Below are 14769 nucleotides of genomic sequence, written 5' to 3'. Positions count from 1 at the left end.
TAACGACCACAACTCACCAGGCACTTCCAAGAGTTCATTTATAAAAAACAACCAAGTGCGGTACCAATTCAGCACGTGCTCCCCAGGGCCGGCGGGGTACAGACCCCACCCCAGAGCCTGCCTCTCCCTGAGACCTGATACAGGCCCATGGCTGGGAGCCCAGCAGGAGGGCGGAGGCCTCAGCTCAGGCCACTTGCTCTGGCCCCAGGGCTCCTTCTACATGCGGATCCTGGAGGCACAGGGTGGGTGAGGCCCTGCCCTCAGAGCTTGGGGAGGCTCCAGCTGACTCCTTTGCAGGGGCATCAAGGGCTTGGACCCCAGGCCAGTGACAGGGGCCTGGATGGAAGCCAGGGAACTGTGGGAGTGGGACACTGGTATTTGGCAGCCAGGGTGGGGTGGGGGTCCCTCTGTCCATACTCTAGTCAGGTCCTGTCCCCACCTGCCCCACCCCAAGTCCTGCCCCACCCCAGGCCTTGGCTACTGGGCTGGGTGGGCACCAGACCCAGCAGTGGCCCCATTCTCCTGGGGTGTCTTGGACATGCGGAGGAAGGTGGTCCTCATGGCTTGGTGGCAGTTGTCCATGAGTGTGGGGACATCAGCGACGGTGAGGCCCCTGGTGGGGATGGCGTCCAGCACTTCTACCTTGATGGTTGCTGTTGGGGGTGGGGTGGGCATCAACAGCCTGGGGGGCTTGGGGCCCCACCTGTACTGCTGCCCTGGCCCCAATGCTGCAGCCTCTTGTCCCAGCTGAACCCCCTCCCTTCCCCCTCAGCCACTGACCAGGCTTCCCTGCAGAGCCCCCGAGCGCCCAGCCAGGCTGGCTGCTTCCCTGGACACTCCAGCCTCGGGTGGTTGGCTTTTGGCTGAGAATAACTTACACAATCACCACAGCTCCTATGTACACACTCAGTAGGTTTGGATAACAGTGTACGCTGTAAGCACCACCCAAAGTACTGAACATTTCCTCCCGAGAGAGCACTCATGCCCCCGCCCGCTCCCAGGCAGCTCCCACCCACGTTTACTCCATCTCCACAATGGTTTAGGCTGCACAGAATCCTGGATGTGGGCAAACAGCTTGGCTCCTTCCCCACTGCCCTTCAACCTTGGACCCCACCTTTCCACCTGGGGACCAGGTGCAGGGACTGGAGGGAAAGGCAAAAGCCCTGAGCTCTGTGGCCTGTGGGCATGGGGGTGCCTGGGAGGCTGCTGCCCTGGGAATCAGGTCTGGATGCACCCTCAGCACAGGAGGTGCTCGCCTCAAGCCCCCTGAGCTGTGCATGTGGCCTAGACCTGTGTGTGAACTCAGGCACCCCGCACACAGTCTGGGAGCCTCAGTGTCCTCATCTGGGAAATGGGCCCACTACCACACACCTCATAGTCCACAGCTGAGACAATTCTTCCCTCCCTCCCTCCCTCCCTCCCTCCCTCCCTCCCTCCCTCCCTCCCCCCTTCCTTCCTCCCTCTTTCTAATGGTTACTGTGTGGCAGGAGTCTGGCTTACAGTAACCACTGGAAATGGGCACTATATTAGGGGCCCGGGTGTTACAGTGACCAAGGACGAGACAGGCTGTGTGTGCACAGGCGGCGGGGGTGCTACCTGAGGTGAAGAGCTTCGTCTTGGGGTTGTAGAAGGAGGAGAAACTGGAGTACACCACGGGGATGATGGGCACCTGTGTACAGGGAGACGCGGGCAGCCTGAGGACGACCCACCTCAGACCACTCATCCCCAAGGGCGAGCTCACGTGCCTTGTCACCCGCCTGCCCACTTTGGAGCAGCTGCCAGACAGACACGCTGTCCTACCTCAGTGCCCTTCCACACTGACCCCCGGGCCTGGGACACCCTTCATGGGCCGGGTGGCCGAGTTCCATAAACTCTTCCTGCTCTTCTTCACTCAAGCATCACCTCCTACAGGAAGCCTTCCTGGCACACGCCCATCCGACCCACGTCTGTGTCCCCCATTGGGTCCTAAGATTCCCCAGTGGGGCTAGAGAAGGTTGCTGAGGTCTCCCCATCCACCCTCCCTGCCCAACCTCGCCCCCACCCTGGGGAGGCTGGAGGCAGCTCTAGCGCAGGGAGGGGGCAGGGCCTGCTGCTGTTCCCAGGAGACACCAGGGTCAAGTCCAGTGGTGACTGCAATGTGGGAAGTGGTGCCTGAGGCAAATCATTAACCTGGCAGTTAGGGAGCCTCTCCCCAGGCACCACAGAGGACCGGAGGGGGGCTGGGAAAACAGGGAGGCTACACGCAAGCAGGTGGTGGGTGGGGGATTGAGGGAGAAGGGAGGACGACGGGAAATTGCATCCAGTCCCCTGGCTGAGGCTGCTGCTGTCCCAGCCCCACCAGATATGCCTCCTCTCCCACCACCCTCCCCATGCCACTGGCAAAGGGAAGTGACATCAGCCCCAGGCACCTGGAAGGAGTGCCCTCCACTTCCTGGCTACAGAGGCCACGGGCCCAGAAGGTGGGAGAGCCTTGCTTGGGCAGGGCTGGGATCGGAGCCCAGACTCTGGAGGTCCCCAGCTCAGGGATTCTCCACCCGTCTGCCAGTTCCTGCACCCAGGGGGTTAGCTGGGAGCCTCTGGCAGGAGGGCTCACCTGGCCTTGCTCAGGGCCAGGACCAGGCGGTGCTAGAGGCCACCTGTCACAGGTGGAGGACAGGAGAAAAGTCGCCACCTGGACCCCAGGCCCCAGATGGGCAGGATGAAAGCCCTTTCTGACCCCAGATGATGGTTTCCATACACAGATGCCCCCAGCATGGTACCTGGGTAGGACAGGGCATCTTTCACCCACCAGGAGACCCCACCCCGTGGATGAATGTGACACCTGGCATCACTCCCAGGCCCCAGGACACAAACTGCACCCCTGGAGGTCAAGGACCAGAAAAGTATAAGGTCCCAGAGCAGAGCTCACAGCTTGCTCCACCCAGGCCCACCTCCAGCTCTGGCCCCACCTGCCCCACACTGTGGGTCCCACTCGTTTACACCCACTGCCCACTCCCACCCCAGCCAGGGTCCTGGGGGCCTGAATGAACACCCGGCACTGCCCTCCAGAATAAGCTCAGCAGACGGGCTTCTTCTACCACCCCCTCCCTGAGGGACCCTCGCCTGGCCAGCTAGGAAGTGGGGGCGCTGCAACTCCAGGTGCGGCCACAGCGGAGCCGAGCGTTACTCCAGCTGGTCACTGAGCCTCATCAGGTGCCCGCCCTGGGCCTGGTGTCAGGCCTGTCACTCAGAGTCGGTGAAGGGGCCCAGAGGACCTTCCTGAGGTCAGGGCCCAGGTGCTAGAGGGGTGGTGAGGCCCTGCCACCTGCCCAGAAAGAGTGTTCCCTTCAGCCTTAAGCCAACCTGGACCAGCCTCCCCAACCCCCAGGAAGGTGAGGCTATGGACGCACCTGGGCCTGGATTGCCAGGTAGAAGGCACCTTTCTTGAAAGGCAGCAGGTCCCCGTTGTCATTTCGCGTGCCCTCGGGGTAGATCCACACTTTGAGCTGCAGGGGACAGAGGAGGCAGCTGTGGCAGGCTTGCGACCCATGGCCCACGGCCGCCCCAGGGAGGCTGCCCCCCTTCTCAGCAGGGGACACCGCTCACAGAGAGGACTAGTCTGTGTGCGGTTTGCAGCCGTGCGGTGAAGTGTGTTTCTGCCCAGAGGAAGTTGCACTGCCTCCGGCCAAGACAGAGCGCGAGCGTGGGCAGCCCCACGCCCTGGCACTCACGTTCTCGCTGACCATGCGCTCGCCCACGTCGGCCATCACGGTCATGGCGGTCCTGGCGCGCTGCCGATTGATGAAGATGACGCCCCCCAGGTACATGATGAGGCCCACGGGCCCCGTGAAGAGCAGCTCCCGCTTGGCGATCTGCACACAGCGCTGGGGGAGGGTTTCCATAAGGCCTGCGGGCACCCAGGGGGAGGGGGGCAGAGAGAGAGAGACAGGCAGGCAGGCCTCAGAGCCTGGAGCCACCTCCCCAAGGAGGAGGGAGACCCTGCCGCCCTGTGCCCTGACCACCAACAGGCCTGGGCGGGTCCTGCCTTCCCACCGGCTCCCTGGGCAAAGCCATTTGGCCTCTGAGCCTGTTTCTGGACTGTGAAGGGAAGGAGTTTAAACAGCTCCCGGCTGCCGGTGAGTGGGGGGCCTCGTGCCAGTGTCACTCAAGGCCTGTGGCTGGAAGGAGGCACTGGTCCCCTGGTCTGTCAGGCCCCCCTCCCCTGCCAGCTCATGGGGGCCCTGCCTCCACCTCCCTGAAGTAGCATCCTCCCCCAGGGACCAGCTGGTGGCCTGGACTGAGCCTGTGGCTGGGAAAGGCCGGCTCTTCTGCCAGACCCTCAGCGTACCCACCCATCATGTCCAAGATGCTTTGGTGGTTGGAGATGATGACACAGGGGTGGTCCACCTCCAGCTTCTGGCGGCCCTTTATCTCAAAGCGGAGGCCGTAGATGTACTTGAAGGACCGGACGAACCAGCTGATGATGCTGAGGGGGGACGATGCCAGTGAGCAGAGGTGCCGCTGCCCTCGGCCCATCTCAGACTGGCTTGGAGGCCTGGGAGAGGTGTCGCGATACAGGACTGGAGGGAGACACGGCACAGACGCCTGCAGCCGACAGGGCCTGCGAACCCTCTCGTGGGCTGGCTACGTGACCCGGAGCCCCCCCCATCCAGAGCATTCAGGTCCTGTCCCTCAAGGGGACAGCAAGGGCTGCCCTGCCTCCCGCCACCCCAGCCAGACAGATGGGAGCAAAGCCTCTGGGGGCAGACACCCAGCAAAGGGGAGGGCACCTACTTCCACGTCTGCTTTCCAGGGTCCTGCCCATGTCACCTGGCCCTCACCCCACACCTCTGCTTGCTCAGCCAAGTGGGGACCGAGCTGGAAGGGGCTGGAGGCTGAGCCCATAGGGCCTGGCTGGGTCTGCTTCTCAGCGTGTCAGTGACTGAAGGACCCAACGTGGGGAGAGGTCCCAGGTGTGAGCAAGGCCCCCACCCACACACTCTAGGGGAGTAGACCCAGCCAGGGAAGTGACCGTCCCCTCAAGGTAGTGCCACACCAGGAAGCAAGCATCGGTACCAAGCAGTGACCTTTGCAAGGAGCTGAAGGAGCTTCCAGAATGATGGGCAAGCCACCCGGAGGGGACTCACGAGACCAGGCACATGGAGGTTGTGCTGCTTCACTCCTCACCCCCACCCTACAGAGCAGGTCCAGCGTCCCCTTTTCACAGATGAAGACACGGGCCTAGGAAGGTCAAAGACCTCGCCCAAGGTCACCAGGAGAGAAAGTTGTGAAGTCGGGATGTGTGTGGGCCCGGGACTTTTGACTTGGAAACCCAAGGCTCTTCCAGGCCTTGCTCCCACAGGAGGCTTCCCTGAGGCACCGGTGAATTTGAGGGGCCTGTCCAAGCAGCACTCAATGGGCGTGACCAGGTGGGTCCAGGGGCACCTGTGTCTTCTGAGCGCTAATCATCCACAGGGCCTGTGTTTGCAGGTGGCTGGCTGGGTGTGGAGAACACAGGGAGAACCGGCCGCCTCAGGGCCCTGCTCTGCAGGATGCTTTGCTCACAGCTGGGACAGGACCGGTGCCCTTGAGGGGTCAGCCCTCAGGGGGATGCCTAGTCACAAGTCTGAGGTGTGAGCTCACTACCCTGCGGCTCCCTGCAGGGCCCTGGGTCCCTCTCACCCCGTGGGTGGCAGGGGGCTGGGGATGTGCTACCCACCCACCCAGAATTGCTGCATTTCTCCCAGAAGATTCCTGTGGCTGCCCCCCCGCCCCCCAGGTCCCTTGCCTTCCTCACCAGTCCTGAGGGAAGGGGGCGGGATTTTCCACCCTACACAGGAGGTTACCGACAGCTGGCTCTCAACAGAGTGGGTCAGGGCCCTTTGACTCAAAGCCAGACCCGGGTCTTAATTGTGGGAAAACACACAGAAAATCGAGCATCTCACTCATTTTTAAGTGCCAGCTCAGTGACATTAGGCACAGTCACACGTGTGCCCACCCCCTCCATCATCTCCAGGACTTTCTCTTCTCCCCAAACTGACACCCTGTCCCCATTAAACACTCACTCCCGCCCCTCCCCCAGCCCCGGTCCCCACCAGCTACCTCCTGTCTCTGAATCGGACTCCTCTGGGGACCACGTATAAGTACAGTCCTACGGGATTTGTCTTTTTGTGTCTGAAAGGCTGTGCCTCTCACAGAACCTAATTCCTGTCAGAAGCGCGGACACATCTCATTGCCTCATGCTGCAGATGGGGAAACTGAGGCTCAAGGAGCACAGTGGTTAGTCCTGGGCTGCTTTCACGATCAGACCTGCCATCCCTCCCTGGATCTGCAAGCCAGGGCCTTCCTCCTCACATCGCCAGCCTCAGCCGGCTCAGGCCAGACCTGCCCATTTGTCCCGTCCACTCAGGGGCTGGGCCCCGGCTGTAAGCCCTGGACAGCGGCTGGAACAACTGCCTGGCTGTCTCACCTCCGGGAGCCTCAGTTTTCTCATCTGCAAAAGACAGCCTCTCGGGTCACTGTGATGATTGAAGGAGACAAGGAGAGGACATAAGTGGTCATTTTACAAAAAGAAAAAACATAAATGTCCAATAAACATGGAAAAAATTCCATCTCACTATCCACCAGAGAAATGCCCATTGAAACAAGAAACCCTTTTTTCATTCTTCAGATTGGCACAGATTAAAAAGACTGGTAATGGGAGGTGTCAGCCCCGAGAGATGCTGGCAGTATTGGGAGCCACAGATGCTTCTGGAGAGCAGGTTGGCAGCACTCTGCAAAAGCCCTTAAGAAACCGAGTTCCTTTCACCTGAAGTTGCTTTCCAGGAATTACCCAAAGGCAGTTATGGGTAGCTGTGGTGACGCTCAAGTGTGGTCTGAATTAGGAGAATCTGAAAATACCTAAATGCCCCCCAGGAGGGAGAGGTGAAATAAATCAGGGTCCATTTCACAGCCTGCTGCAGCTGAGGAAAATAACAACGGCGATCTGCATTTATTTACTGCAAGAACATTCCTCTGATTTCTAATCCTACTTCTAAAGGTAACTACACATGCTTGCCTCTCCCTACCGTGCTGCACAGGGAAAATCTCAGGCCACACAGGAAATGGACAGTGGTTCCACTTGGTAGTGGGATTTGCTGGTTCCGGTCTTTCTTTTTAAAATTGTGGTAAAACACACATGACATAAAATTGATCACCGTAACCATTTTTCAGTGTCCAGTTCAGCAGAACATTGCACAGCCAGCCCCACCATCTGACAGAGGGACTTCCTCTATTGTGTTTCTTTTTGTATCATATTTAAGGGACTGATGGGACACTATTACTGTTTCTGAACTAAGACAGATACTATGTATCAACCCCACGCAGTAGGACCTAAGCAGGCGCCCCTCCACATCGTTCCCCTGCCTCCCGTGCCCGCCCCAGCCGGGAGCCCAGCCAGCCTGGCAGAGGCCATGCTACCAGGACCAAAGACTCAGGGAGGGACAGACAGACTGCTTCAGGAGATGGAGGCTCCCATGGCAGCATGCTCTCTACACTTTTACAAATAACTGAATTCACACACACTGAAAAATACAGCAGCCGGTGTGATTACAGTGAGCTGCGGTGCATCCTGGGAGTGAGAAAAGCCAGGCAGTGCCCACGTGGGCACCCACTTTTTCTTCTTCCAATGTCCCACCCATATTTTCAAGATTTTCTGTAAAAGTGGTGGGAGAATATATATTATCATTTTCACAGTGTTTCCTCAAAGAGGAAGGAAGCAAACCAAGCTCTGCAGAGGCTCCTATAGTCAGCAGACATTTCCGGGGACCCACCATGTGGCACCAGGCACGTAGCACCCAGGCAAACAAAGCCGGTTGGTAACAACCCCCCCAAGTGACGTCTGTTGAACAGCTACTGTACACCAAGCACTGCACCAAGGGCTCCACTTGAACCATCCCATTTTTTTCAGACAGTATCCCCACAAGGTCAGTACACTCAGGATATACTCATTATGCAGATGAGGAAGTTGAGGCTCAGCAAAGTTAAGTAACCTGCCCTAGGTCACACAGCAGAGAAGCCAGGATAGGCCAGAACCCACCTCTTAACCTGGTTTTTGAAAACCATGTGAAAAATGCCAGGCAAAGGGCATGCTGGAGGTGGGGTAAAAGCTAGGGGATTGCAAGGGTTCAAAACCGCAAGACTCCAGAAGCTAGTGCTGAGGCCTCCCTCCCTCCCCCGGCTCTACAGCCCCCACCCAACCCCCAGCAGCGCTGGAAGTGGCTGTCCCCCTGTCCTAGCCAGAACCTCGAAGCCACCATCACCCCAGGTGGCCCTGCCTGTCCAGCCCAGGCCTCATCCTGAGTGCCAGCCGTCCTTTGTCCCCAAGCTTGGGGCAGGTGTCAGTGCTGCTGGTCCTGGGACATACTTCTCTGGCCGCTGTCCCACATCCTCCAGCCCCGGATCCCATGACCCTGCTTTCCCAGGGAGGCCAGTGGAGTGGAGCCAAAGTTGCCTAAAACCCAAGTGGCCATTGGATGGGTTGGGTACCTGGCCGGGTGTTCCAGAGCACCAGTGATGGCTGCCAGGGGGTGACTGGTGTGGGCTTTCTCCAGCATGGCCGGTGGCCCCTGGAGCACGCCCTTTCCCACTGCCGACAGGAGTATCCAGCTCCTCAGGCAGAGAAGAAAGCCTGACCCTTCCCGATCTTTTCAGGAGCCCTCCACTTAACCTCAGACCAGGACTACTGGCCTAGAAGGGAGCGCCATAAACGTCACAGATCCTTCCGGGGCAGTGGGAGCCCAGACTGCGCGCCTGGCAGCCAGCCCCTTTGGACCATCTCATATGCTTGGCCCAAGGACACCTGGGCCCCTCCCAAGCCATAGGTCAGACAGACCTGGATTTGGATCCTGACTCCCGTCTCCCCAGCTGTGACCTTGAGCAATAACCTTGACCTCCCTAAGCTTCCATTGCAGCCTGTGACATAGGAAGGGGGTGGAGGGATTAAACACAATAAGGGCGGGACACCCCGTGAAACATGTGGGACCATGGGAGCCTCTATAACAGCAGCTGTGATGATGACACAAGCAGAAAAGAAGAACCCAAAGTAAATGAAAACAGAGCCTCCCCCCCTCGGCCAGCCCACTCCTCCCCCACCTGGCATCTGCTCCAGGTAGCTGCACAGCAGTTCAAAGCCAGGCAGGCCCACCTGCTGACCTTTGCCCTCGGCCCCTGGACGGTCTGCGAGGCTCCCAGGAGACCCGGGCAGCTGCTTTGGCCAAGGCAAGCCAGTCCTCAGACGCCTTGGGATGTGCCCCACAGAGCAAGGGGCTGTGGTAGGGCTGACTTGGGGCAGCCCTGCCAGGAAGGCAGCACAGGTTCTGCTGATCTGCTCAGGGGATGGGAGGCCCCAGTGAAGCCACCTGGCAGAGTAGGGGCATTTTCCAAGTGTCATTTGAGCTGGAGCACAAGGAAGGGACAGGAGTGGAGGGCAGGCGCTTCAGCCTGTGCAGACGACCAGAAATGCTAAGACGGCTGTGCAGGAGTGGAGTGAACACCAGGGACCTAGAAAGAGGGGGCCCACAAGTGACAAACTGGCCAAGGAAACCCTCCCAACCCTCTTAATGAGCAAGTCTCCAGGGCTGGTGGGAGCCCTGGTTTCTGGGCCCAGGAGAGTCTATCTGTCCCTTGCCATCCCACCCCAGCAGGACAAGGGTGGACTTTCCTTCAAGACCAGGGCCCCAAGCCAGCCCCAGGTGCTGTGGGGCGCCCCAGGCGCACTGTGTCCCTATCCATGCGTTCCCCCCCAGGACCACTCAGTGGCAGGCAGCACTGGCCAAGATGCTGGGCTATTCTGGCTTCCTCAGTGTTTAACATGAGCACGGCCCACACAGGCCGAGTGCCTCACTGCCCTGCCTCCCTGGCTGCTAAGAGACACGCCATATGCCTAGGTCCTGGCCACAGGATATACGTCATCCAGTTCCCAGAGGTCCTGCCACAATGGTGGCCTGCTGGACCCTGAGAATAGTGGGGCCACAGGCTAGAGGAGCCTGAAGCTTTCTGTGGCCCCAGGCCACCCAGCTCTGGTTTCCTTTGATGTATGAAAAAGTGAACTCTGAGTGGATGGGGGGATGGCGTTGTCACTGTGTGAGGGATATAAATGATAAATGTCGAACTATGACATTGTTTTGTGCACCTGAAAGTAATAATAAAAAAAAGTTATTAAAAAAAAAGGGGGAACTCTGCTTAAGCTCCTATTCTGAGGGTTTCCTGATCCTACAGCCAAATCCAATCCTAACACTCACAGCTTTCCTGGACTTCACTTTCCTCTCTGTCAAATGGGTGTGATAAGGGCATCTGTCGTCTCCCAGGACAAGGAACGCAGCCTGCTATTCCCCACTAGCCCTGCAGACACCGCCAGCCCAAGGCGGGTCCCTGGTCTCAGCACCTCCAGCCTGGTCAGACAGTCTGCCTCTGATCTTCTGTTCCTGGCACACTCAGAACTTGAGTCTCAACAGCAATTGTCTCCTTGGGGGCCAACCCAGAGTCCCATGGGGAGGCGCTACAGCTCAGGGGGAAGACCGGAAAGTGGGGGAGACGGTAGAGTGGGGATGCCCCTCCCAGAACTCAGGGCTTTCCCAAAGCCTGGGCTCCAGCCCCAAGACCACCACGGCGCTGGCGCTGTCCCCAGACCCTAGCGCTGGGAGGGCACAGAGGAAAAAGGAAAAGCATGCATTTCGGAGGCACTCAGTGGATGTGCGTCCTGGTTCTGCCATGTCCTAGCTCTGGGACCCGGACAACCACCTCCTCCCCTCCCTGCTTCGGAGGCCTTAGTTTCAGGTTGCTTCTCTGAACCTCAAACTCTTCATCTGCAAAACGGAACACATATTGATCCACCCCCAAGGCTGAGGCATCTGCGGCACAGACTGGGTGCTCAGGAGCTGGAAGTGGAGGTTGGCATAGAGCATAATCGGCAGAACACTTCCGGAAAACAGGTGAGACTGGAGAGGAGAAAGCCAGGCACCCACGGTGCTCATGGGTCCTGGGACTAACTGGGCAGACTTAGCCTGCCCCGGCCCAGAAGGGGCCAGAAATGGGGGGGGGAGCCTGTCACTCACTCCGTCTTCCTGGGTCCTGTTGCTGGACACAGAACCTCTTCTTTCTCTGCATTTCTCAGCCTCCCCTCCCCCACAGCCACATCCCTCTGGAAAGTCACCTTCACAAGCACCCCATCCCAACTCTGCATCCCCACCCCCACCCTAGCCATCGCTGGGGAGTCATCACTGTGACCCATCCCTGTGGGATCTGGGGATGCAGGGGTGCAGGCTGTGGGCCCCCCTGGCCCACCTTCTCCCTGCTGTTAGGTCCTAGAGCAGCTCCTTTAAAGAGTTTTTGTCTGGCGATTGCCCTGGGGAAGGGCGCAGCAGGAAGCCCCACCCAAGCACCACCAGGCCATCTGGGGTCTAGAGGGGGAAGCCCTAGTGGCCAGAATCTCAGGTGAGGCTGGGTGCCCAAGTCAGGCCCTGGGCTGAGGAGAACAAGTAGAGGCCAGCAGAGGCCAGAGGGCCAAGGCCAGGCAGGGTGGGGCAGCAAAGTCAAGCGCTAATGTGGCCCGCCCACCAGGTCCAACCACTCTGTCAGAAACAGAGCTGGTGACTCCTGACTTGACCCCTGGAGAACAGCTTTGTTGTCCAGGGCACTCTTGGAAGAGACAGGGGAGCCTTTAAAAGACAAGGACGCCGCTTGCAGAGTCCACCTAATGACACAGAGTGTGTGTGTGTGTGTGTGTGTGTGTGTGTGTGTGTGTGTGTGTGTGTGTGTGTGTGTGGTGGGGGATTACTCCAGGATCTCTTGTCACTTCTACTGGAAACTTGCTCTGGGCCCAGCTCCCCCCTGCACCCCAGGAAAGCCAGGCCCAGGGCTCCCTGCTGCCTCAGAACCAGACATGCCAGCTCCTGGCCTGTCTTCAAGAGGGCAGCACCCTGAACTCAGTACCACCCCTTCCTGCACCTCCAGGCCCAGCCCCCAGCAGGTGCAGGGTGGAGACTCAGGCAGGGTCCCAGGGCCTTAATGCCAGGCCAGGCCTTCAGAGATGCACGAAGCTGGGGGCACCACTGCCTTGGAGTGGTGGGGGCCCAGCTCTGAGGAACTCCTGTTTCTGGTGAGGAGCTCCCCTCACCAGAGGGCACTCCTTAGGAAGACTGACGCTGAAGGGACAGCGCCTGGGGCCTGTGTGTGGGTCCTGGGACGCTGGCTGGGCCATTTTGAGTGTGGGGGCCAAATCTTATTGAGCACCCATGGGCCCTCCAGTCTGAGCCATCATGCCCACTCTCAGTGCCATGTGAAGCCACAGACCCCTGAAGACAAGGCCTGGGGACCCATGCAGTATGGGTCAGTCCTAGTGGCATCAGCCTGCTACGGGCAAGCACAGAGATGGTAGAAAGCCAGGAACCCTCACCTACTGCCCTGTAACCACATGGGGGCGGGGGGGCCCTCAGGGACCACAATATCCCCACACCAAGCCACAGCCAAGCGGCCAGTGCAGAAGCCACAGAGGGAAATGTTCAACAGCTCCACCCTCCATCAGAATCCAGGTGAAAGGCAAGGAGCCCCCTCTCTGGCAGCCACAGCCCCTACCACCCTTCTGACCCAGAGAGACCATGAACTCTTCTGGTCAGCCCAGCCTGAGCTGCCCACTCCACACCCTATACCCACTCCCAAAAGCCAAGCTCCCTGGGTCTGGGAGGATTCCAGAGGCAAATTCCAGCCACCACCCCCTTCCTTCACCTGGATTGGAGCTGGACCCCTAGGGCCAACTTCCACCCTCCCTAGTGTGGAACCTCCCACCTCTCTGAGCAGAGGATGGAAACGGAAGGAGGCACCTGCGGAAGTGCCCAGGACCAGGTACATTCATCACCTGGCGGGTGGGCGAGAGGGGGGTTGGAAAGGAGAGGAACCACCAGTACCCCAGTGCGGTCCAGGCGGGGGCGGTGCTCCCGCGGGGCCACGGGGGTGGGTGGGTGGGTGGGTATGGGGGGTAAGCCCGGAGGTGCTGGCCTCGGTCCCCCTCCCCCCCGGGGAAGGAAGACTGAGCCTCTCCCAGCTTGGCCCAGCCTCTGCGCCACCCACCGCCTGGCACCCCACACCCGCACGCCCTGGGCAGGACTCAGGGACACCGCGGCGCCGGAGGCCGATACCTGTCTAAATCCGTCAGTGCCTGCCCTCCGCCGGGGCCTCCCGGCAACAGCGTGGGCACACACTGTGACGCCGCTTCCCGGGGACCCTTACCCACCCCCGCCTGCCTCCCCAGCGGCGCCCTCCCCTCGCGCGCCCGCCCAAAAGCTCCGGAGAGGCGCGGGCGGGGCAGGAAGGAGGGAAAGAGAGAAGAAAGTTGGGGAAGCGGAAGCAGGCGGCCGCCCGGCCCTGCCCCCCCACCCCCACCCCGCCCGGCCCCCTTGCCTCATGTTCTCCACTGTCCGGCCGCCGTGGCGCAGCAGGCAGACGACCGCGGCCACGATGGAGACCGTGAAGCAGAGCACGCAGTACAGGGAGATCTTGGCGTAGAACTTGGCCGCGCGGCTCAGCTGCACGAGCAGCAGCAGCAGCAGCAGCGCCGCGGTCAGCCACGGCCAGAAATCCATGGCCGCGCTCGGCGGCGGCGCCCTCGGAGCCCCGACGGCGCTGGCCTAGGGCTCGGACCGCGGTCGCTAGGCCGACCTGCGGGCTGGCGTCGGCTGGCCCTCCTCCCCGCCCCGCCCGTGCCCCTTATTGCGAGGACGGAGGGGCGGGGCGGCGTGGGGAGAGCGCGCGCGCCAGGGAAGCGGCTAGGTGCGGCGTGCCCGCCCCGTGACTGCCCCGGCCGCCCGGTCACCCGCCCCGTCCCGCCCCGCCCCGCCCCGCGACACTCCCCCTTTCCCCGCCACCGGGTCACCTAGGCTCTGACGCCGCTGCCCCCTCCCAGCCACTGCATCCCCGCAGCCAGGTCACTGGGACTCTGGCACCCCCCCACGTTCTGGGCCTCCTGGCCTGTCGGGTGTCCCCCACCTCCGGGCCGACCCCGCGGGCGCTTCCCCTGAGCCCAGACCACAGCTCCAAAGGAGGCCCAAGGACGTGTCCGCCCGTGCCAGCCCGGTCGCCACACAAAGGGGCCCTTGAACCGCGCCCGAGTGACCAACGGCCACCTAGACAGGCAGCCTGCCCCTTGGGGTTCCCTGGGGCAATTACAGGGAGGCCCAGCTGGGCTCGGGGCGACCTCGCCTCGCGGGGTTTGGTGGGCGCAACAGATTGGGGGAGGGGTTAGCAGTAGGAATGGGGCGTTTCTGGGCGGGGCTGAGGGTGCCGGCCCTGGGTGCCAGCAGCGGTGTCACCGCGGGCGCTCCTGGTTCCAGGCCAGCTGCAGATATCAGGCAACAGTATTCACATCAGCTTAGCTGATGGGCGGCCAGCCTGGCAGGACAGCCGTGCCGTTAGCGCTGGCTTGGGGGAAGGAGGAGGAGGGACCTGCCGGGCCTTCCAGATCATTCCTGTGGGGACAACCGTCAGACCTCAGAGAGCAGATCTGAGTTTGTGAAACCAAGTTTCCTTTTTGCACAAGTCCTCACCACGTGTCTGGCTGGGGGTCCTGTGTTTGCTGCAGTTTAGAAAATGCCCACTGTGCTTGGAGCTCCCAGGGCGAAGGCCGAAGGCCGTTAGCAATATTGGCCTCTTTCTTTTTTCAGATGCTAAGGTGACCTGTTACTGAAATCTGTCACTGACACTCCCAAAAAAACTGTTCTGTTTCCTCTGACAAATAACAAAAGCTTCTTGAGATGAGTG

The 14769-nt window shown here is 60.4% G+C and overlaps 1 protein-coding gene across 1 annotated transcript; it reads right to left on the bottom strand.

Annotated features, from left to right (window-relative positions):
- Positions 1-20: 20 nt before the first annotated feature.
- AGPAT2 (1-acylglycerol-3-phosphate O-acyltransferase 2) lies at positions 21-13804 on the bottom strand. The gene is made up of 6 exons (XM_074331344.1): positions 13414-13804; positions 4332-4465; positions 3711-3886; positions 3390-3485; positions 1597-1669; positions 21-653 (listed from the first exon to the last, which is right to left on the bottom strand). The coding sequence occupies exons 1-6, from the start codon at positions 13593-13595 to the stop codon at positions 478-480; spliced, it is 837 nt and encodes a 278-aa protein (XP_074187445.1). The 5' UTR covers positions 13596-13804; the 3' UTR covers positions 21-477.
- Positions 13805-14769: the final 965 nt, after the last annotated feature.

Source organism: Rhinolophus sinicus, linkage group LG04 (assembly GCF_036562045.2).
Source record: "Rhinolophus sinicus isolate RSC01 linkage group LG04, ASM3656204v1, whole genome shotgun sequence".
NCBI lineage: Eukaryota > Metazoa > Chordata > Mammalia > Chiroptera > Rhinolophidae > Rhinolophus > Rhinolophus sinicus.
The sequence above is the reverse complement of the archived record's forward strand: the minus strand, read 5'-3'. Positions and strand labels throughout refer to the sequence as shown.

What these genes read in the sequence shown, in the direction of transcription:
- AGPAT2 (XM_074331344.1), bottom strand. Translation starts at nt 13,595, where the DNA reads ATGGATTTCTGGCCGTGGCTGACCGCGGCGCTGCTGCTGCTGCTGCTG. An exon ending in CGGACAGTGGAGAACATGAG is followed by an intron (nt 4,466 to 13,413) that starts GCAAGGGGGCCG and finishes GTCCCCCCTCAG; the next exon opens with CATCATCAGCTGGTTCGTCC. An exon ending in AAGCATCTTGGACATGATGG is followed by an intron (nt 3,887 to 4,331) that starts GTGGGTACGCTG and finishes GGGTGCCCGCAG; the next exon opens with GCCTTATGGAAACCCTCCCC.